Raw genomic sequence first — 23,667 nt, 5'->3', positions numbered from 1 at the left:
GCCACAATTTGCATGTGGCCATGAGCCATTACAGTTATTTATTTTTCCCTCCTGACATCTGTGTGTTGTTTCTGTTGAGCCTTACTTACCCTTTTGGCAAGGTTTTTAAAAGAATGTTTCTTGCTTGTTTGTTCATATGCACATTGTAGCTCTATCCACATCTGCTTACAAGTCCAGTTGATCATTAAGTGTCTAAATATGAAGGTACTTTAAGTCAAAACAAAATTCTGTGTCTGCTTTGGAGTAGGCTATTATCATAGCTCAAGAGATTGAGTTTGGTAGCAAGAGATGAAAAAAAAGCCAGGAGCCCGATGCTGTCCTGCTCTCTGTGCGTCTTTCCAGACTCCCTTTGCTCCTGAGGCAGAAGTGCCCCTGCTAGCCCGGCAGCAGGTTGACACTAGCCTGACATGGACATCAAGTGAAGCGCAATGGGAAACGTGGTGTTGGTGGTGTAGTGTGAATCAGCCTGGCGCTAGCAAATTGGTACCAGTCACAGGGTGAGCTGAGGGACAAGGGAGGCTTGCGTGGTACTTTGTAGCACTCACGTATACCCACGCGCACGTGTTTATCTAGCAGTATTATATTAAAGCTGCCTGTCTTTTTAAACTCAGTGGGATTACTTTGTATGGGTATGCTATCTTTACATCTCCATATGTATACTCTAATGATGGGTTTTCGTTTATTCCAAGGTGGAATTACAGTGGTGACCGTAGTGGCATGAATAGAGTTTTTGTCCCATATCAATAACTTCCTTCTGCCATCTTCCTTCCTTCATTCATGCAGATAGAGTAGCACAGGTAAAATGACAATAAAGCTTCATCCAGTTCTGAGAATTTCAATTCTCCTGTAACTTGTCTGGGTAAAAACAAAAAAAGAAGCCAATTGAGACATCTGATGCCCAGCCTCTATAGTCTCCCCTTGTTTCATTCTGCAAGGTGAATGAATATAATTTTTTGGCAGAGAGTTACCAGTCCTAAAGAAATGTTGGCTTATTTGGTTTGCTGGGAAAGCCTTTGTCTCTTCAGAGCATTAACAACCAATACTCAATTACTTTGTGCCAATTATTGCAAAGTTTCCTGGGCTTCATAATTCTGATCTGGGCAAGCTCTGCTCTTCAGGTTTATACATTTCTTGCTCATAGCATTTATATTGTACTGAAGGAGCTGTATAAAGACCTGTTTGTACTTGAATCAAACAGTCCAGAGTCCAGATATGACTGACTAAAGCAGGGGAGCTATACCCTTCCTGCTTTTTAAAAAAAAAAAAAAAAAAAAATCACACATCTTCGCTCTGTTTTCTCTTGTTTCTCTTTTCCTTTCCTATTGTCTTTCTTTTGGTGGTCTCCTCTTCTTTACATTCCATTCCCTTAGGTTTACAGCCTTTCTCAGACCTAATATACCTTGATATACTTTCTCAGACCTAATATGCCTTGACAGACAAGGTCTATACCTAATATGCCTTGATGTACTTGAACTAGTTTGACAGGAAAAGGCCCATCCTGAGAAGGTGGACAAACCAAACTGCTTGCTTCAGTGCTCATCGTACGTGTATGTGTATAAAATTGTTGAAGGCAGAGGAAAAGTAGGGAAAAGCATATTAGTGTGTGCACTTTTTTATTCAGTCCTAGAAGTTAAATGGCTATAGCTTGTGTTGTCTGAAAGAAGGCAGGTTGTGTGTCCTAAGAAAAAAATGGAGAATGAAAGATGGATGAGAAGCAGTAAAATGTGACAGACAGTGTAAAAACCATGGCAAAATATCAGTATATCGAAACTGGGAAATAGAAGGAGATAAAAATTGACAATTGCTGTCCCTTAAATGTAGTTTAATATTTGTTATGGCATGGACATCATTTTCAACCATGCTCTTCAGGCTTTTAGTGCAGTAACTCATCACATGCCAGTCAGTTTATCTTGACCACATAACAGGCTGAACCCCATGTTTTTCCTTATTTTGTCTACGTCGGCTATAGCATTCAGGTTTTAAGAAATAGGATTTTTTTTTAATTAATGTCCCCTTAATGGTGTTTAAATTTAGTATATTAATTGATGTGATTCAAACTGGAATGTTTGGTTCACCTTCTCTTATCTTTTTTTTTCCCCCCAGTTTACGAATTTCTGTTGCTTTCTGTATTACTTTCTACTACCCAGTTTGTAAAATCAAGCAACCTATCATTTCAAATGCATTTGTGTTCAGTGTCCATAATATAGCGTGCCTTTGAGCACAGAACAGAAAATCTGAAAATAAATCTTAGGAAATTAATAGTAAGGAAGCAAAATTAACCAGGATGTCTCGACTTTATAGCACAATGCTCCACTAGACACTTTCAGTTTCCTCTAGATCATAGCTAGAGCTCAGCTTACACAACATATTTATATCCATTGTGTGCAGTCTTCAATATAGGTTGTTTTCTTTATTCCATTTTAATGATCTGAAAATTTAAATACTTTTTTTTTTAAATTAAAATGGTGTGAATGTGCCTGAACTAGAACTTAGCATCATCTTTCTAAAAGTGCCCATTTGATTTGTACTCTTTATTTGCTGTAATAGTAAAAGGAATGGCAAGTGCTGATTTCTATATTTAAACAGGTGAATCATTCAGTGTTTTGGCAATGTTGGCAATTTTTATTGTTATATGAAAATGATCATTGGCTCAGCTCCCACTTTCTGTTACAGTTTCAGACATTTTACATTTTGGCATTCTGGTGAATAGAGCCAGTGTCTTCAGAGGGCAGCTGCCACTTGCAAAGCTCTGGTGCAGATTTAGGCAGGGTTTAGATTTTTCCTTTAGTTTATGCCTTTCCTTAAACTGATACCCACTTTTGGAAGTACATAAGCTCCATGATAGCAGGATGGTGTCTGCAGCTTAACCTTTCTTGCTTAGACATGAAATAGTAGTCGTGCTATCTTGATGACAGTGTCTGGGAGGGATAGTGGGGAAGGAGTTCCTGAGTAATTCAGACTTGAAAATTACATCATCATATGTTGTTTGAGAGTTATATTTGTCTCAAAATGTGCATTGACGTAACATGGAAAATTTGATTTGTTAATTCTTTTTAGATGGAATTGATTAAAAACATAAGCACTGCTGAGCAGCCCTATTTATTCACTAGACATGTTCATTTCCTCAACTTCTCAAGGTAAGGCATTTTTTCCATTAAAAATCTTTTTCATTGTATTACAATTAATAGAAATCAAAGAACATTTTCCCTCCTTTTTTACATATAAACAATACAATGTACTTTTATTTTCCTCCTTTCTGGCACTGGAAGTCACATTCAGAAGTTGGGGGTTTTTTCCTGTGCTCTCTTTGCTACAGAATAGTTATGTATGGTATGTTTGTGAAAAGCCAGGATGCTATTGCATGCCTTTGCCTCTGAGATGATCTCGGTTTATAACATTTCCAGCCAACATGCATGAGATGGTAACTTGGGTCTTTAAACTGTGCACTCGTGTTTTAAAAGTGGCAGCACGCTGTTGTGAATGTTTCATCTCTGTATGGTCAGATACTAATACAAGACTGAAAACTCCACTGAGTTCTTTAATTTTGTACCTGGAATGACTCGTCACCAATTTAACCAATTTGATTTTATTCTGACAAAGTAGTCCCCATTCCACAGGATACAGAAGTATTTATAAACCATGCAAATGGATTACGCTCAGTATCATGGGAGTGCAGTCCCTTCTGGCAGCTATTTCAAAGTATGCAGCAATACTCTACAGAATTTATAGCACGAAATGTGAAGAAAATTGAATTTGGATGAAACTTCTGAGAAATTTTTGGAAGGATGCGAATGAGCGATGCCAGTTAGCATTTAGCCAGGACACAGAGGTTAAAGCTGACTGCAGATGGTTATTGCCCAGGCTGTTAATTTAATTTGGAAATTACATTCAGGAACCATGTCATCTGTGCCACTAGGTTGGACTCCTCGCATTTAGATTACAAAATCTCTGTAGAAGTGTGAATTTTCTGCAGATCTTTGCAAGAGCTTGCCTAACTTCCTAGCATTTTATTTATGTGGTAGTGTCAATGCATGTCCTTTGAATGTATGGCTTCAGGCGTGGGTAGACAGTGTAGTAAGACATGATAAAATGGGGGGGGGGCTGTTGCTTTGTTTTGTTTTTTTAGAAAATAAACTATTTTGAGCCATCGGAAATTCACTTGATATATAACTTAACTATGGGCATGATTTCTTTACATGAAAACAGGAAGAGTTAAACAAAATTCCAATCTTCCATGTTCTCTATTCTGATTCCATCAGAGTTTCATTTCTAATGTATTATCTTTAAAGAATAAAACTCATTCACATCTTTGGTAAATTCTCTCTTCTCTCTGCCGAAATGCAAGATCAAACAGGTAGCCACACCTGAGGGTCAAAGGGAAGTTTCTTGATTAAACTGATTTTTCAGAGATGGTACGCAGCATTAGGTACATGAGAAAAAGGTGGAACATCAATACCTCTTGCTCCTTCCAAGATCCCATTTCCTATACATATGGTGCATCCTTGCTGCATAGGTAACGTGTTTCTTCTGTAGTGTATCCATGAAATGAAATCGCTCTACATTTTTCTTCCAATACAAATTTGTGAAAATATATAAAAATTATATAAGATGTCTAAAAGTATGTACAGCTTCCTTTTCGGCTGTTCCTTGCAAACCTGAAAATTGTATTTTTCATTTTATTGAGATGACGCTTGGTTTAACTAGTAGCTGTAGAGTAGTGAAAAAGCTGACAGATCTTTTAAATGAGACATCATTGAAGTGCATCAACAATGCTTCCTTTTGATTTAGCTTTCCCTAGTGTTTTCTGATAAATTAAACATTTTTGAGAGTTTTAGTCTTTAGTTTCCAAATTTATTGGTGGTGTTACTCCTAATAATGAAGTAGCATGTTGAATATTTTCTCTGTTCCTTAATTCTGGGGTGACTTTTTTTAAACTGAACTTCATTAGGAACTGGAGTGTCAGGTATTGATTTTGCAGAAATTTCAAGAATGTGATTTAAATACACATTATAAATATTACAGTATTGTGAAAGCGTTTTAGTTTTGCTTGATTTTTTTTGAAACTATTCCTTTATAGACCATCTCTAATGGATAGCTGAACTCAAATTGTCTGTGGAATATGGTTCTTCCCAGTTGCCCCAGCTTTTCTGCCAGCTCAAGATAAAAGCCGTGCAATACCCCAGAAACTAAAAGAGTGGGGGTCAGAGTATCAATGTAGTGTTTTCTGGCTGACAGCTGAAGACCTTAGACAGCAGCTCGCCGTGAGCAGCCAGTGCAGTGGGGAGTGGGATGGATGTGCAGGGAAGGGTAGGAGACAGCCGACTTCTGACTGTAGGCTTAGGGCAGCTTCAGATCCATGAAGGGCTCAAAGATCAGCTTGAAGACTGAAGAACCCTACTTTGGTGAAGCCCCTTGCTCCTTCCCAAGGAAAGGGATGAGGCTTTCTACATGCCATTGTAGCAGAGCCATTAGGGGAAACCATTAATTTCTGCAGGGGCAGCTATCCTGGGCGTTAGTCCAGGGACCAAACTCACTTCTCTTGTTTGGCATTTTATACCTTTGAAACCAAGCTTTTTTTTGCAGGAAGGGATAAGGAACGCTTTATTCTCCTCCTTCTTGCATGTATCGAGCTGGCAGGCAGGTAGAGGATAGAAAGCATGTTGTCTTTGCTACTTTTTTGGTAAGCTTGAAGGTCACTGTTGGGACAAAAGGAGTCTCTTCCACTCACCTTGGATTTCAAGATCTATATTGATTGCGTTAAGCCGTTTAGAGCATATCACCAAGGTACTAGAGAAGCAGAGAAAATGTAAGCAGAGTCATGCAAAACAGGAGTCTGCTTTGCTTTCGCTTATTGGGGCTTCTCAGTTTCCCAAACAGTAGTAAGAAAAATAAACTTGATTTTTGTTTAACATCACTGATGTGAATAGCAGCAATGACAAATCACTTGGATTTCCCTGCTTTGCACCCTGCACCTGCTTATAAACCTGTCAGCACTTAAAGCTCTCTGATTATTCAGAAAAGCAGCACGGCATTTATTTATGATTGTTTCCAACTGAAAAAAAAAAGGGACCATATCTTCTTTCCAGAAAAAATGTGTAGTGGAAGTGACCTAAGCCTTCAGTGGTGAATTTGAGCACATGCATGTTTCTGAGGCACCATTGGTTTTGCTGAACAAAGTTCTAAAAACTTGAAAATCTCATCCTGACCCAAATGCTTGCCAGGGACATATTCCCCTTGTTTTTGAACAGTGTTTTAAGAGTGCCTGCTTGGTTCAGCTGAGTAAATGAATCCTTATTTACTCTCCTATGTCTTCATCTTTTAGTTCAGTACTATCTTTTCTCAATCCAAAGTAGTGCAACAAGGCAGACAAAAAGGCAAATCTTAAAAGGACACATTGAAGTGAATCTTACGTGAATTTTTACAGACATCAATCCGATTAATTGCAGGTTCAAACAGAAGATAAAAAACTAAGTTTCTTGCCTTTCTTTGATGTGAGTGAATTTCTACATAGCGTTTGTCAGAGGAAAAGCTTTTATTCCCAGTGGTTTGCAGCTTCTGTTCCCAGTCTCTCCTGTGCAGCTAGGGCTAGCTTTAGGAGAACGATCCAGTGCCTCTGGAGGGTGGCTGCTCCATCCAGTCCATTTTGGGACTGTTTCTTTTGGGGAAGGTGGTGCTGTTTATTGAATTCTCCTTTACTTGTGATTCCTGGGTGAGGCTTTTCATTATGACTCTGTGGTTATCGTCCTGCTCGTTTCGTCCTAAAGGCTGGACTGACGTCTTCATACCTGGCTTTCTTCTAATAACCGTACTTGGAAATGTTCTTACATGCAGAGGTAAAAGTTTAGGTGCTTTTTTGTTTCATACTGGCTGTTGCTACTGGGGCTAGCCCAGTGTGGGATTTTCTTGCTCTTGATTAGAAAAAGAGTACATTTCTCAGAAGTCTTCCATGAAAGCATCCAGGCTGTGTTTGCAGGCATCGAGTTATGCCGCCTCTGCAGCTTCCTTGGGCACTTGGTTCTAGTTGTCTGTCAGCTTTACTGTCAAATTATTGTCGCTAATTTCTAATGTGTATTTCTCTGGCTTTTGCTCCTTATTGACTGAAATGCTTTTTTTGTGCCTGGTTTTTCTCCCCGTGCATCCATCTGCCACTGCCGTCTTCAAACACCTTTCACTCTCCCTTTTGGTCACAGGTACTCTCAAAGCTCTTGCCAGCAGGTGTTTTCCTCATCCATTTAATAACTCTGTGACTCTTCTCTGAAATTTCTCCAGTAGTTTCGTAGTCTTTATTAAGTATAAGCATCAAAACTGTACTCTGGGCCTGTATCAGCTTCACTAACGCTATATATGGTAGAAAAAAAACCTCTTTGCAGTCACCATGCTGATACCTTCTAAAGCTACAGTTGCGCCAGAGCAATCTGGGCTTTCAGGGCAAGTTGTTTTTCCAATGTGTTTCCTAGATCCTTTCCTAGTCACTGTTTACCAGGCTGCCATTTCCCACTCTGTAGAAATGGCCTTCATTCCTCATTCTTAAATGTGTTAACCAAGGGGAAAAAAAAAAAATGAGTGGCATGAAGCATGCAAAATTAGTAGCTGCTGTCCTACTGCAGTGGATTCCGTGAAGTAGAAAATTGTTTGAATTTAAAAAAAAAAAAAAAAAATCTCCCTTGATATTTATATGTACTTTCAGAATGCTGAGATTTGTTGGTTTATGTTAAAAAAAACAAGAAAAAACAAAGAACTTTTTTTCTCACATAAATTCTCTCAGGAATTCAGGAGGTTTGCCTCCATGCAGGGATGTGTGCCCAAAAAGGGCACATTGCAGGACCAGCATGACAGCTATCATTTATATTTGTCATATTCCAATTCCTTTTCAAAGTCAATGCTGCATGTAGTTAAAAAGAATTAGGGGAGCCATGAAATTAGTAAAAATACTGATAAGTTTTTTGTCTCTTTCTGAATTGAAGTTTATATGCTAATGTTGCTGGGAAAAGCATCCCAAATGTTAATCAGAAGCAAATATTAAAGAATGTCTGTACTCTAAGCAGGTAAAAATTTATATGCTGATACGTTGGCTGAGATTGCAGGTGTTATTGGTAGCTCCAGGCAGTACAGTGCATAACCTGCAGAGAGACAAAAAGCTATTTCAGGATGGCTGCAGGTTGTTCACTCTTCTTTATCATAAATGCCGCTTGTCATCTATTTATTTAGCCTGAGAAAAAATGAAGCAGGAAGAAGCTTCAAGTTTGTGGAAAAGCCCCACTTGGACTCTTAGTGATCTTCTGCTGAATTAAGTAACTCTAACAGTCTTTGGGCAGCTACTCAAGATGCTCAATGTGTGCTCCAAGTGTCACAGACTTCAGAGAAGCAGAAAGAAAGTTTGCAGGAACGCACAGGGGGTGGTGAGGCCATGGCTTCGGGTCGGGATGAGTCTGGGATGGGGAGAATTGCACAACTCCCCTTTTGGACACGCTTCCCAGCTTTCCTCCCTCCGACACCAAACCATTATCTTCGGAGCATGCACTTATGGACCCCAGTTCGGGCAGAGCAGGAAGCTTGGCCACTCCCTCCTGTCTCGGGGTAAATGAATGTTACAGGTAAATGTTAGGTAAATGTTAGGAATGTTAGGTAAAAACCTAAAGACGTACCTCTGTCAGTGACTGGTAAGTGACTTTTGCTTGTTTAAAGGCTGACTGATTAGCTCAGGGTAAAGTCATAGGAGGTAAAGACATTAAAAAGACCACCCAGAGAGAGAAGCAGTCTGTTTCATTTCTCATCGGAGCCATGAATTCTTTACTTTCTGCAGTAGTTATAGGCCACTGGGGAATGATCTCCTTTAAAATTTCCTGTGATGTGGTAAGGAGATGCAGAGATAAAGCATGGACTCAATTTAATCTTACATTTTAATTAGCCCTTATAATTCAGTTCAGTATATCTTATTTGTTTGAAGCCAGGATGAATTATTACCCAGCATTAGTATATGAGGACTCATCCTTTCTGCGCTGTCAGGCTGCTGCCCTCTTCTTCCTTTCAGATGCAGTTTAATATCTGCAGCGTGTATTTAGCATCTGTGTGCATGTGCTTGAGGGGAGGGGGACAACTCTTTCCTTTTAGCATAATTTTCTAAGGAAATAAGACTCATACAGCAGTTCCAGCTGTTCTGCATGTCTTTCCAGTTTCCCCACACACCTAATTCCTAAATAATTTCTGAACCTGTTGGCCAGTCTCAAACCAAATTTGGAAGGCCGGTAGAAGACTCGGAGATAACCACGCTGCTGCAAGCACATCTGCTGAAGGGAAAGCCAAGCAAAACAGGGCTGCTGGACCTTCTGCTGGGCCACAGGCAGCAGCCACCTTCCTGTGCCCTGCTTGGATGCCAGCCCCAGCTCTGCCGTGTCCCTCTTCCTTGGTGCATGAGGGATGTGAGGGGACAGGTTCTGGGGAGGGGAGAGAGATCTGTTGGGTCTTCTGCTTGGGAAGGTACTTGCCTTTAGTCCCCGGAATCAGCATAAGAAATATTTCTGGTTTTCTGTTACTCATTAGCAGAGTTAATGTGTAAAGTTCTTGTTTTTCTTGAAAAAGTCATTTTTGGTAGACAGTGTATCAGCATTACTGATTTTTTTTTTCTATATTACTTTTTCAAGCAGACACAATGGGCAACACTGACTAATAAAAATGAGTAAATCAGGCTGCTATAGCGGCAGACAGTGTCACATGCAGCAGTGCTGATCAGCTTGGACACTTTTCTTCAACTCTGACCTGAATTCTGAATTACGTGTAGCAGTAAATCACATGCTGTATGAAGGCGGAGATAGAAAAAGAGAGATTCAGTCTGGATAAGCCCAAAACTGAACTTAGTTTCTGAATATTGTTCAAGTCTTTTTTGTTATTCATCAGTTTTGTGTTTTTTCTCATGTAGAAGCAGCTCTAAAAATTACAGATGAACACAGCATTTTGACATTACAGCATTCCCTGTTCTTGGGCTCTGTAAAATGTGTCCGTATCCAACAAACAAAAATGAGGTAAATCTTAAAGGATTAACTTGACTATATGTCATGCGAATAAGCTGCGTGTTTGAAAGCAGGAGCACACACTGTGTGCTGACAGCGTAGTGTTTGAAAGCCTTGCATGTTAGCTTGTTGATCATTTGTAAGGGTTGGATGATACATTTACAATTTTTTATGTCAAATGAATATCTTTGCTGTGACTTAACCTATGTATGTGTGTTTGGTCCATTGATTTGGAAATAGAATTTCATGTTTAAATTTTATTTAACTGACTGGTAAGAGGTCAGTAAAACCAGGGTGATTCTGTGATGCTGTTTTCATTGACTTAAACCAGAGTCATGGGATATTTGTCACAACACTCAGATTTATTAATAACTTGAGGATTCTTGTTTCTCCCTTTCCCTGGAACAAGTAATACCACACAGAGCATAGATGTTTTGCAGAACATGCCTATTATGTGTTTTAACTGTGCTCCACTAGCTTTTGAAAATAGTGTGCTGGGCAAATGTGTGGAGCTGGCATAAAAAGATACTGAATGTCCCCGACCCTTTGAATGCAAACTCAGGTACACTTTGTATTAATGGCAGTAGTTCAGTCAGCTCACACTGATTCTGTACAGCTCAGCTGTGGGAGGGATTGGGCTCTTTGAATGCCTGCTTGAATCAACATCTTGAAACAACGATTGCAGCCTAAGATTATCTACTAAAGTAGTTTCATATTGTGGATTTTTTCTCCTTTTAAAAAAAACATGCATACCTAGGAAATGTCATTAAAAGTATGGTAACAAAAAAATTATTACCCTCTGGGTAGGCTCTTAAAAGTAGGGAAATGGCAGCTAAACTTATGTGCACAGCCTTAACACTGTGTCTTTATGTGTGTTCATTATAATCTATACTTTTTGCTAACACATCATGAAACACTTTCTACCGTCATGTGAGGTCTGCCTTGTAAAGTACACATTTCATGAATGGCCACATGGTGCTGTAATCCCTCCTACATCTTTTTTCCTTTTTTATACTACATTTTTTTAATGATGTGAGTGTGTAATGATGTTTTTTAACTGTGACTTGATGGAAGGCTAAGCACAAATCTAACATGCATTTTGACCTTTGTATGGTCTAAGGGTTTTTTGGGGGTTTATTTTTTTAAAAAAACATTGCTCTATGGTGAGTTTTTCCAGAGATTAAGATTATCTGATTTAAAATTTATTTCCCTAGATTTCCCATGTTCTTTGCATAATAGACTTTTTAGTTTTCATTCAGGTGGTAATATGATATTCTCAGAATGGAGGTGGTTGCTTGAAATATAGTTACTGAAGGTGGGATCAAGCAAACACCTAAATTATCCTTTTTTTACTGTTGTGTGGTTTCCGTGCTTACATTCACACTGTAGATTATATTACCAGTTTGGGAGTAACCGAATTTAAGAAAGATGTTGTTTACTCCCAAAGAGTCCAAAAGAGAATAAAGAGAAAGATCAGAGAGAGAAAAAAATTGACCTGTGAGGAAAGATTCAAAGGGCAGAGAAAGAAAAAAAAAAAGAGAGAAGGCTGGGAAAGAAGGAGGGGACTGTGACAACACTTTTGAATTTTATATTAAAAAGGTTCTGCAGAGATAAAGGGACTATACAGTTCTTTATGAGTAATGATAGCAGAAGTGGTGGTCTTAAATTGCATCGACAGAGTTCTAGATCAGACGTTTAGGAAAAGGCTTGAACAACAAGGACAGCAAAGCAACAGAATGGATTGTACTGGAGGATTTTGGAGCTGGTAGTGGCAATTACATAGCTGATCCTGCCTTCAGGCAAAAAGACTGGATTGTGACAGTCCGAAGCCATGTCTAGTCTTTCTCACCCTTGTGTGATACACATGATTTAGGTTTGAACCTAAAACCTTCATCTATCAGGGAGGAAATTTAAGTCTTGATTCAAAATCACCAGTAATGGAGAATCTGCTGCCCTTGGTAAATTCTTCCAATACTGAATTCTTCTCTCAGATTGTAAAGTGTGAGTTATTTTTCCTCTTAATTTCTCTGAGAAATCCAATTGACTCCTTTTCCTTGGATCTCAGAGTACATTTGCCCACTATGTAAAGACTCCTTTTATGAAAAATTTCCCCTATGTAAACTTTCATGTGTAATTTCTTACATGCTGTGGTGCAGTCACCTCTCAGCCTTCTGTGTATTTTTTTTCCCTTCTCATTTTCTTTTCAAGCTGAAGGTTTTCAGTTTCTTGACATTTTTCCATTGCAAGACATTGTTTTTCATCTTTCTTGTGACTCTGCAGTGAACTTTGTGCATGCTTTGCTTAAAATGAACTCTGTTAGTGGTCACATCAGTGCTGTGCCAGGTCTTTGCTCCTCTCTGCTCCTTCTCAGAAAAAGGGAAATGCAAGTCCTTGCCAGAACTGCTCCTTCCCTGTGAGTGTCCTCTGCTTCTGGTTCTAGACGCTTTGGGTTTTATTTGCAGTACTACAGTGCATGATGTTTGCTTCTGTCTTGCTTGCCCTGTGGCTCAAGTGGCTCTTTACCAGCAAACCGCTCCCTTCATTGTTCTCCCCTTTTTGCAACTTTGTTACCTGAAAATGTTACCAATAGCTTTGCACTTATTTTCTGAATCACAGATTATCATGTTAAACTGTGTAGATTCAAAGCTTCAAGCACGATGATATCCACAGCTCCCTGTTTGATTGTGATTACGTAGAATTTCACATTTGGGACAGGGCAGCCATGTTTTCAATTTCAGGTACATTGATTTTTGTATTCTATACATTGTATACATGATATGTACTGCCCAGTTACAGTTATTTTTTTATTATACCCAATTTACTGTATTTCCATTTCCATATGGACATTCCTAGCATTCTCTTGAGTAAGCTGTGACAGCCATTTCCACAGGACAGCTGGAATCACCCATGGCACTCTTGATAAACGTATTCGTACGAGAAGTTGAATATGCAGTGCTGAGTGCATTGCAACATCCTTTGCATTATAACCTTCCTAAGAAGTCGAGCCCCAAGATTTTATGCGAACATAACTATCTCAGCCAAATCTGTGGTCTCATCCAATTTTGAAGATGTATCTTTTCTACACACCATGTTTGTTGATTTAATACTTTCCAAAGAGCTGCATCAGCTGTTCTACTGTTTGCTGGGAATTTATTGTAATAATTTGTAATTAGTTTTTCTGTTCCTCTATATAATGTGCAACGTTTGCATCTCTGAATTATAATGAAATGTTAATCAGGGGTCCAGAGGGATCCTGAGCCAGACCTTTGGAAAGTCTGGAATACAAGGTATCTGGAATTAAGTGATTTTAAACAATGCAGAGTTTGACTATAGCTGCTGTTAGTGCTTTGTGGAGAATTAGTGTTTTCTCTCTTACTTGTTTCCAGCTGTAACTTTGCATTATATAAATGAAAACCCAGTTAGTATTTCCTTCTCAAGTGTTGCCTTTACTTGAATTGGGGATGCTATACAGACCCAGGCAGGATTTGTATCAGTGTTGCTGTTATTCATTATGAATTTATATATTAAACTATTTTGATATCTTCAGCATAATGAAAGGCATAGGGGAAAAAAAAACCTCATTGTTTAGCATGCATGAATGTAAAAGACTGACAGAAATACAGCATAAAATATTCTGGGAGATTTATAGGATAGTGAAATAGAGAAATATAAGGCTTTATAGTGTAATCTTTTAGCCATTCACTGGTCTGAGGCAGTTTACTAAGCAATTCCCAGCGGACTCAGTTGTGATTTTTACAATGACATTACCCAGACACATCACTTCAGAAGCTGAAATTTCTACTATTGAAATCACAGCTCCAGAAAGGAAATTGAGTGGAGAGTTGCCAGTTTGCAGTATGTTACTGTTAAGCTTGAACCACTGGGCATTTTGGATCCACACACAACCTCCCATTCAAGGCCAGACCAGCCAAGAATGCAGTTTTGAAACGAAAAGATTTATCTCCACTCACTTTCCTTTTTTCCCTCCTAATTCCAAAGAAAAGCTTGAAAACATGGCCACAGCGTAGGGTGAAGGCACAAAAGCTGGAAGCAAGGCACTACAGACAAAGGCAAGAAGATAAACTCCTTTGTTTTGGAGGCTGACAATACCATGTAGTCCCAGGCAGGCAGAACCTCAGCCCGCTCCTCTGGGAATCTTTGCAGAAAACGTAGCAGCTCGTCCTTGAGGAGGGTCCTTGGAGCATCCCAGAGGTGCCTGCTGCCTTGAGTGCAGAATAGGGTTGCTTTGCCACAAATGCATGCTAATACAAGATGTTATAATAACTTTTCATTTCAAGATACCTTTTTCAGAAGATAGATTTTGATGTAACTGCATCTTATTTAAGTCCTAAAAAGGTGAAAGTTGTACATTAGTGCTTTTATGTGATCTCCCCTTGAAGCTGTGCTGCAGAGCAGGTAATGGAGCCATAACATAATTGATGTGTAAAGCTTGCTGGGCAATTGTGCTCTCAGCGCGTGATACTCAGTTGTATGAAGCTGTAAAAGGAAATTGTGCTTCCTTTCTAAGAAGGACACAATATGCCTGTCCCTATTAGTATTTGGTGACTGTCAGTTCTTGTTTGCTTCCGTTATATTGAACTTCTAGCAACCAACTCATTTGTTTAAGGGGAGATGTTTTACATTAAAAGAATAAGAGGCAGCCAAAGTTCTTACAGAGAATAGGTTGGGAGTCTTTTCCTCGAGGAATGCGGTTTGCCTGCAGGGATGAAGAAGCCTGCTCCTGCTTGTGCAAAGAGTTTTGTGCTGAACGGAAATGCAGCAGCCTCCTGCAGTGACGTGACAGGACTACCTTTATATTTAACCTTTCTTAAAAATAATTGAAATGAAAAATAATAGAAGCTGAGAAATCCTCCATTTTACAGCCAAGCAAATCACTTTGGTTGAATATTTTTATTTCTTTTATTGTTTGGTTTGGTTTTTTTTAAAACTCGTAAGGGGTTTGTAAATGGTTTTGAACAAAGATTTTGCTCATGTAAATAATAAAATTGGAATTCATCAGAGGCATTCTTCTAAGGGGCAGACTTGCAACATCTGGCATACTTCTCAGGCCTTTTTTTTCCCTTTTATTAAAAAAAGGGATGGGGCAATATATTATTAATGAACCTAAGTATCATTGATTGAAGCCTGCATATATGCTAGTTATTTTGATGGGGACTCCAAAAATATACCTGTCACAACAGAGCAGTTAAAACTAATGGGATTTAATAATATACACTAAATAAATCAGGAGAAGCTGAGTACAGGAAGAGCACTGCAGAGGATTGGCGTATACATTTTCAGTGCTCTGCTGGAGCGGTGGTGTCGTGGCCCACTCTACCCAGTTGCAGCGATGTGCTGCTGGGCATGATAGTGATCAGGTACCTTTATCATGCAGGATCCAATCTTGATCGCACTCAGAGAAGGTAAACCTTCTGCTGGGCCTAGAAAAATATGATTGTGTCCCTTTTTGAATCCTTCACAAGAGGTATTTGAGTGTAAATAAGGTGACATGATGTATAATGAGAGCACAATATGTTATTGTTTGCAAGAGCGTTTTCATGTGGGTGGTGTTAATTTGAAAAGTTTCACTCTGGAGAGCTAAGTAATATTTAATATGTTGTGATTGATAGTACCTAAAGATATGCAGAACATACTTGAACAAATGGAACATTGATTTCCCTTTTTTTTTTCTCTAAATAGCTTAAGGTTATTGATTTTTAACCAGTAGGATTTTTTAATGCCATGCGAGTGCTGCTTAGCTTCCATAAAAGAGTCTCAGTACAGTCCACAGGAACAAATGGTTGGAATTTGAAGTATTATAAACTATGTTTAAAAGAAATGCAGATTTGAGTACGAGCCAGAACAGACTTAATTTTTCTAAAAATTCCCTGCTTGTTGCCTTGTGGAGCAACTGCAGCTGGGTGTAGACCAAGCTGGTTACAGTGGGTAGGAAATCAGAAATTGAAGCTGTCCTGTGTTTTGGGGGGGGGCCCCACAGTCTCCGTTTCAGAAATGAGAAGTTCCTCTGTAGCTTTTTGTGAAAGAGCGACCTCCCATCTCAGCTGTCCTCTTGGGACGGATGAGTTTGCATGTGCCTCTTCTCTCAGAGCTGTTGGTACTGAATTTACAGTTCACGTGTTCAGGGACATGACCTTACCAGCAAAAGGATGGGCTCTGACACTTTGGTGGGTTGGTTATGCAATCTGACCCCTCCTTTTACTTCAGAAAAGACAATATGTGTTGAATATTTCCATCTAGACGACTAATAGCTGCCTGCTTTTGATTTTTCTCTCTTCTGAGGAGCATTTAGCCTTAGCGTTCTCTACAAAACCCAGGCGGGATATCCCTGCTCTCTTGCTTCTCTGAATCTGGTAGTCTTTCTGTCTCTATCTTAAGACAGCTTGCTGCTGCTGTCAGCGCTTCTTGCTGTCTTCATTGCTTCCCCTTTTCTTTGCTCTTCTCCACTCCCTTCTGTCTTTAGATTATTGCTGATCTGCATCAAGCAGCAGGAGGATAATGTGTTCAGTAATTTAGGTGCAAACTATTCTTGCCAGCAATTTCACTTGAAAAATTTAGTTTTCATGGCTACCAGCCATGGCATTCACCAAGAGCTTTCTATTTGACTAAATATTCTCAAAGCTTAATGTCCTCATTGTCCTATGGTATTTGCAGGAATGCCTTTTTTAATGTAGGTTTTATTTCTGTATAAAGACAAAAAGCAGTGAAGACAAGCTCAGAGAATTCAAGATACTGAATTCAGGATACTTCCCTTGCGCACCCATGTCCAAACTGGGCTATGCACTAATCAGGAAGCAAGGAGCATCTGCCTTCTTAATTGGATTATTTTAAAGTTTTATGCTGTCTGTGCAATTTCAAATTATGGCAGTGATCCTGCAACATTGAGGTCAATGAGATTACTGATATGCATAGTTATTCATGAGACAAGCCTTTGCAGACTGTACTTAGTGGTCTGGGGAATCATGCAGAATAAAAATCAAGTTGAAACTGTATGGGATTTTTCTCTTGTCTTTTACTAGAATTCATATTCTTAAATGATTTTGCTGGCTCTTTAATATTTATGAGGAGCCCTGATCTTTTATTATACATATTCAATTATTCATCTGACTCAAAAGATGAAGAGAAGCCAAGAGGATTTTTTTAATCTAAAGGGTGTCTTCAGTTTTCTCTGTTCTAATCTAATATTTTACATTTTAAAAGAAAATACATAAATTGTGACTCAGAAAATCATCAGAACAGCATTTAAATACTTAAATATGGCTATGTCCTCAAGCTCGCGAAAATAAAGCATAAGCTAGTGCTTAAGTAAGAATTGTTCTCCTAAATTGGGGAAATAGAACAGGAGAAACATAATTAACGTTCTTAGATCAGGCAAATTCCAAGCTGAATTTATCCTATGAACTTCTCAGGCCAAAAAGGTTTTACTTTGTTCTTTATCTCACAGCATTTGTAGTCTGTAAGTCTGTTCCATAGCATAAGTGTCCATTCTTCAGTTTTGACCATGGGAGAGTGTAAGCAACTTCCCTTTTTTTCTTCCAGTTAGGTCTGTTCTGCTGATGCTGTGTAGTGACGTAAAATATGCAGGCAATATTTTAACACTGTGAAAATACAGTATAATCACAGACTTTCTCAAGCTCCCTTTTCCTCCTTTCCTCTTTTTGTATCCCACCTATTAAACTGAAGATGTTTGTTGTTAACTACCAGGAGGAGGCATACAAGAGGGTGAAGTTGAGCTGATGAGGTTACTCTGGTTTATCTTCTCATCTCTGAATTGCAGGTACCTATGCTGCATTTTGCTTTTGTGCAGAGCCTGGTCACAGCTGGTTTTACCCTTTCCTTTTCCTTGGACTTGTGTGTACTTGAAAGTGATACTTAATTTCTTTTTTGAAGCAGGAATTTTCATATTGATTCGTTTAAAAATAATCTCTATGAAGTGCAGTACAAGGATAAGGTGTTGCATAACCACAAAATAACCTCCAATCCAGCCGGTGGTGCAGGCTAGGGGGGTGACAGGAGGAAGATCTGCACAAGTTCCAGCAAATATAAAGATGGAAATACCATGCATATCTGTCAGTTCATCCAAAGGAAGCCTTTTGAAATAAGCTTGAATGTTGCAAAATCCTTTGCGCGTTACTACACTTACTGTACAGGTGAAGGTGATCCAAGGCTGCCTTATGGCAGTTAGCGTTAGGCGGTGCCCGCTCTGACATGACTTCCCAGATGGGAAGCGAGTGTTTAGAAGAAGAAATGCTCATCCTCAGATTCAGCTGCAGAAGGTTCTTCATCTGAAAACAGCAAGGAGAAAACTCAAGAAGCAGAACTATTGGCACAGTGGAAAAAATGGTCTTAAACTAAAGTATTTGTAGTACACGTGTAGCTTAACGTGATATCATATTTACCATTCATCCTAAAAAGATCTTATGTGCTTTTACAAAGTTTTGGTAACTACTTGTCAGCTTCTCTGCTTCACTCCTGGTCTTGTAAAAGCTCTGAACTTCTGTAGAGAATAATTTGAAAACATTCAGGTGAAAGACGGATACGTGTGCCTATGTGAAACCTTCTGATGAGATTCACCCATTTTTCTTCCCACCAGGTTTGGAGGAGACCAGCCGGTGTACATCAATATTATTAGAGATCCCGTCAATCGATTTTTATCCAATTATTTTTTTCGACGTTTCGGAGACTGGAGAGGAGAACAGAATCACATGATCCGTACCCCCAGCATGAGGCAGGAGGAAAGATATCTGGTATGTTTAAATAAAAGGCTCTGATTACCAATTTCCCAGCATCATTACGTAATGTTGATGTTCAAACTGGATGCTTGAAAAGTGGGAGACTGAGGCATCTTCCGTCTTGTGTTTTTCCTCTGTCTTTGTCTTGCCTGGACCTTAGTTTCATCAGCTTTAGTATGTAGAGTGTTGCTGATGAATTCAGTGATCCAGTTTGTTCTTGTATAAGCTGACAGCAGGTCCCAGATTGCCACTATTGAATTACGGTCCTTTCACTGAGTTGGATTTGCACTGTATAGTTGTTAGGCATAATAATTCTGCCCATATTTATCACTGTGAATATTCGGACAGATTTTTAGGTTGAAACTATGTCTGTAAGTGTGCAGCCTCAGAGGAAAATTGGGAAACGGAGCGATTCAGTGAGCCCAAGCCTCTAATGTTCCTGGTGGTAAGTTGTGCACAGTGTTCTTTATACCAGGGCTCTGATCTCAGTTCTCGGTTTGGTTTTCTTGCCTTGTTTGGACTAAGAAGGTGGCAATAACTCTGGATAAGCTGTTCATAGTAAGTTTTAATTTTGCGCAACTGCTGAACTGTCGTAACTCCTGTCAGCCTTTGTCACAGACCAACATCTCATGGCAGTAGGTGTTCTACAAATGCTGAATGAGAAACACAGAAGCTAGGGAGGTGGTCGGTTTGTTTGATGCTGATCTCTTTGCATGCACACTGACACCTCCCTAAGAAGACAAAAAGGTGGAATTAATTCTTACCCTCGCTATAATGGAGATCCTGTTTGATTGGACTCAGCCTTCAGCCACACTTGAACCTGCAGAGGGTTCAATGACACAGCAGTGACAGGACAGCTTGATGGTCTGCTATGAGATGTTGCAGGCCAGACAAAACGTCAAAACGAGAGATCTGTGGCTTCAGGAGAACAAAGAGAGAGGATGTTTTGACGATGCTTTGGAGGGGCAATAGAGCACAAGATGTGGTGTGGATGAGCCATAGAGAACACAGCTCTGAACAACTGCCACGCAACACGTTTCAGTCCTAGCTGAGGTCAGATGGATCCAAGGAGGGCTGGGTTTTTCTGTATCACAGGGCTGTGTTGATTTCTTTTGTACTTTACTAGTGTCGTTTGTCATGCAAAGCCCTGTGAACAGATAAGCTTATAAACTATGAGTAATTGAAGGAGGGGGGGTATCAGTGTAACTCTGTATAGCCTTAAACTCTAAGGACATCTGCTATACAGATATAAACTCATTTCAATAATGTTGCAAAGGGGTTTTGCTATATGTCTAGAGATACCGAAGAGGTCCGCATCAGATCAGCAGGTTTTGACCTCCTGGTGTGCAGAGTTGGAAGGCAGTCCCAACAGCTTTGCATGCTGTGTGCATCGACTTTTTTTCCTCATCTGTGAATGGGACAGAGGGTTTGCAGAAATGAACATGGGGTACGTTTTTTACTACATTTTTATCTTGTTAGTGCTGTCATGTTTTCTTTTTTGAAAATGTTAAAAATGAGCGGTACAGTCTGTACTTCACTCTGAGTGCCTCTACTTCTCATTTGAAGTGGAACATGCAGTGATTGGCACCTCTCACAACTGACTGACTGACTCTGTAAAAGCTGGTATTAATTCAGAACTGCCTGTGCAGTTTAAGATGTGATATGTACAGCCAGTGAAATTTTACTTCAAGCAGAACTGAAATTAATAGATCTAATTCCTGTTGTTTGTGTTGGTTTAAAAGCTAATAGAAAGAAATCACCTTGCATTTTCATTTGTGTTGGGATGTTCTTTAAGAAATAATTATTTGTATGCACACGCAAATGTACACATACATGGATCAGTACAAAAGCTGTAATGAAAAGGAAATAAAAAGTGTCAGTCTGAGGTCAGTAGTCATTTTGTTCAAAAGGCAGTTTGTTGGTCTGAGGCACCATCAGCGTCCTTTATAAAAACTATTTTTTCTTTTTCGTTTTGATCTTCTCTGTTGGTAATTCAGTGTTAGAAGCCTGTAAATGTTTTTGGAATCTGTCCTCCATCCCTTGTTGGCAGCCTTTGGCTATCACTTGCACTGCTCAAAGAGGGCGGTTGCTCCTGTCACAGTAACATATAGACTACCCGCCAGTGAAATTCATTTTAACAAAAGCCCCTCATTCCAAATGTTAAGCATTTTTAAGACTTGTGCTATCCAACCACATAAAATATTGCATGACTGCATTTTAATCTTTTCCTCAGTGCAAGGAAATCTGCTGGCATATATTTTAAAACTCAGGTAATGGATTTTGTGGAATGGTAGCTTCAGAAGTCTGCTAAATCAATTGCCTGATCTAGCTGTGAAGAAAGTAAGCAGCCGGTTGCACCTCTGAGCATGAGCCAGTGCGGCCCTTTAGCACACAACTGATGGCTGGCCTGATTGCTAGCCTCGTACCTTTTGCGATTCTTCCCCAATATTTTTTTTCTTTTTTTTACTTGAAAACTCACCATAAAGCATTGCTTTTTTACAGGGGACTAGTTGAAGGATAAGCTTAGATTTAGCATATTAAATCATTTCTATATTGATCTCAGTATTAAACCCAAGTCATTTGGGATGAGGTGTGCCTGGCTGTGAGCAGATATGTGAAACCCGGGGGAGGATACGAGAAGCTTTTACCTTTCTTCTTCCATCATGCCTCAGATCAACAGCTAGGAAAATACAAAACTGCTGATTGCTTCACAACATTGAGCTCCTTGGTGAAGAGCCTGAGAAGCCTTGCATTGACAGCAGTTATAGACTTACAAAATGGACTGGGAAAGCTGTAAATGTAACTCCTCTGTTTTACCAGGAGAGACAGGTTTGCCTGTCTTTACATCTTTTGAAACTGGGGTATTAGGGGCTAATTGTGCTTTTCTCAACCATGATGTTCCTAGCTTCCCATCTTTTGGAAGGTGGTGTGGGCAACGGGGAATCTTTCCCAGCCATCTTGGCATCTTGGTCAATAGCTGCCAACACTGGCCTCCTCCCTCGAAAAGCTGGGGGCAGTGTACATTTTCTCTCAGAAACTGCAGTGTGGAAGTGTGGGAGCTCAGCACCTCTATAAAGCAGGCTCTGAAGGGATGAAAAGCATTTTAAGATCAGGTTTTGTATCCAGTGAATTCCTGCTTGGCTGTCAGGTTGTGACGTCCTTAATGGAGGCATTCCTTCCCCTCAGTTCTGATCCTTAAGAAAAAAAGAGATGTGAAAAAACCACCTGGAAGTCTTGCAGTACCTGGGGCACTGGTTTTTCAACTTTGAAAATCTGAACTGCTGACATTGCAAAGATCAGAAATGGAGACAGAAATTTCCGCCGTTCGCTGATCATTTGAAATTTTCTCTGAATAGAGCTTTACGCTTTGACTCTGTTCCAGAGAAAACAACCATTCATTCGGGAGTCAGATAAATTGTTTTAAATGTTTCGGTAAATGTCTGTGTTTACCAAAATTTAATTGAAAGCCAAGATAGAAAACAAGCCCTTTATTCACAAGTCAGATACGGCAGAGGCAGCTGCTGCAATGTGAGACTTTCCATCCAGATCAGCCAGTTCCTTGCCCTGACCTGGCACTTTCTCTGCTGGCATGAGTTACTGTCAGTGACCTACAGAGATCACTGCCAAGCTTCCCCAAAATAAATAGCGGCAACACGTTAGTGAGGAATATGGCAGAGAGGTAATGGTCTGAAACGGCGGCGAGCACCTCAGGTCGAGTCTCAAGCACGCTCATGAGACAGTCGCCCTACCTTATGGTCCTGTAAGATGAGATAGATAGATTCACAAAAGTTAATTTAAATCCATCGTAGTGAGTGTGTTTCAGGTTGAACTAGAGTTCTCAGAGTAAATACTCTTCAGTAAAGCAAGTAACCCCTTATCAGGGCAGCTGTGGGTGCTGCTGGTACCAAGCAAAAGAAAAATACGCACCAGATGATTTATTTCAGGCCTGAGAGTGCAGAAAGTAGGAAGCACTCCTGATAAAGAGCGGGACTACCATAAATATTTGAAAGCTTTGTATTAAAAATTGTCCTTTCCAGAAGGTTTGTTAGTAATTACCTAGTATTTATTACAACTGCAGTGTGAGACATCAAATATAAAAGGTATGTATGGGTTTTTCATCTTTCCTTAATACTTGCTAAAACTCTGATCTAAGACCACTAAGGCTGAATGAGTGTGTGAAGCAGCGTGGACTGCATATTGTTGGCTGAATTGCAGGAAATCTGGTTATACACGATGCTGATATCTAGGCTCACGAGTAGCATGGCTCCTAACTTACTCAAGTACAAGATCTTAACATCTTTGAGCTAATTTGCCAGAAGAGAGAGGTTTTGTGTAAAAATGATCATTCAGTAAATTAAGAACTTGTCACCTACCTATAAGACATTTCAGATTTTCATTATAATTAGTGGTTAAGTTTGCAATGCAGCTCTGTCAGGCTCAGCATAGTCTTTCAACTTCATCTCTGAAAATAAATGTGCTTTTCTCAGCCAAAAATAAAAATATTCTAACAATATTCAGCCTCAGTGACGCTAAAGATTATTCATGCAAGTAATTCCATAAAGGAGCATCTGTCTTTTTGTCTTTTAAATTAAATGTTAAAATATTTGTAAAAAGTGTGTTAGGATTACTGCAGAGGAGGGAAGTAAAATTCAAAGGACGTCAGGGAACTTTCAGGTCAAGTTTCTTACAATAGTAGGGACCCCTCCTGTAGCAAAGATTGGCTTTTCTTGCTAAATGTTTAAACCAATGTTGTTTAGGTTATTTCAGAAACAAATATTTATTTTAACAAAAATTTTAAACAAAATTATAAACAAAAATTATAACAAAATTATAAATTTTTAAACAAAATTATAGAAAAAGCTGAACATTTAAACTCCATAGAACAATTTTTTTTATTCCTGAATTTTGAG

The 23,667-nt window shown here is 39.3% G+C and overlaps 1 protein-coding gene across 3 annotated transcripts in view; it reads left to right on the top strand.

Moving 5' to 3' along the window:
* The window catches only part of UST (uronyl 2-sulfotransferase), a 176,207-nt gene that overhangs the window by 86,755 nt on the left and 65,785 nt on the right, over positions 1-23,667 (top strand). For all 3 annotated transcript variants that reach the window (XM_072856146.1, XM_072856145.1, XM_072856147.1), the window contains exons 4-5: positions 3,058-3,137; positions 18,619-18,772. In XM_072856146.1, coding sequence (XP_072712247.1) covers positions 3,058-3,137; positions 18,619-18,772 — 234 coding nt within the window. The remainder of the gene's footprint in view (positions 1-3,057; positions 3,138-18,618; positions 18,773-23,667) is intronic.

Source organism: Ciconia boyciana, chromosome 3, assembly GCF_034638445.1.
Source record: "Ciconia boyciana chromosome 3, ASM3463844v1, whole genome shotgun sequence".
NCBI lineage: Eukaryota > Metazoa > Chordata > Aves > Ciconiiformes > Ciconiidae > Ciconia > Ciconia boyciana.
This window is presented reverse-complemented; position numbering and strand designations above follow the sequence as displayed.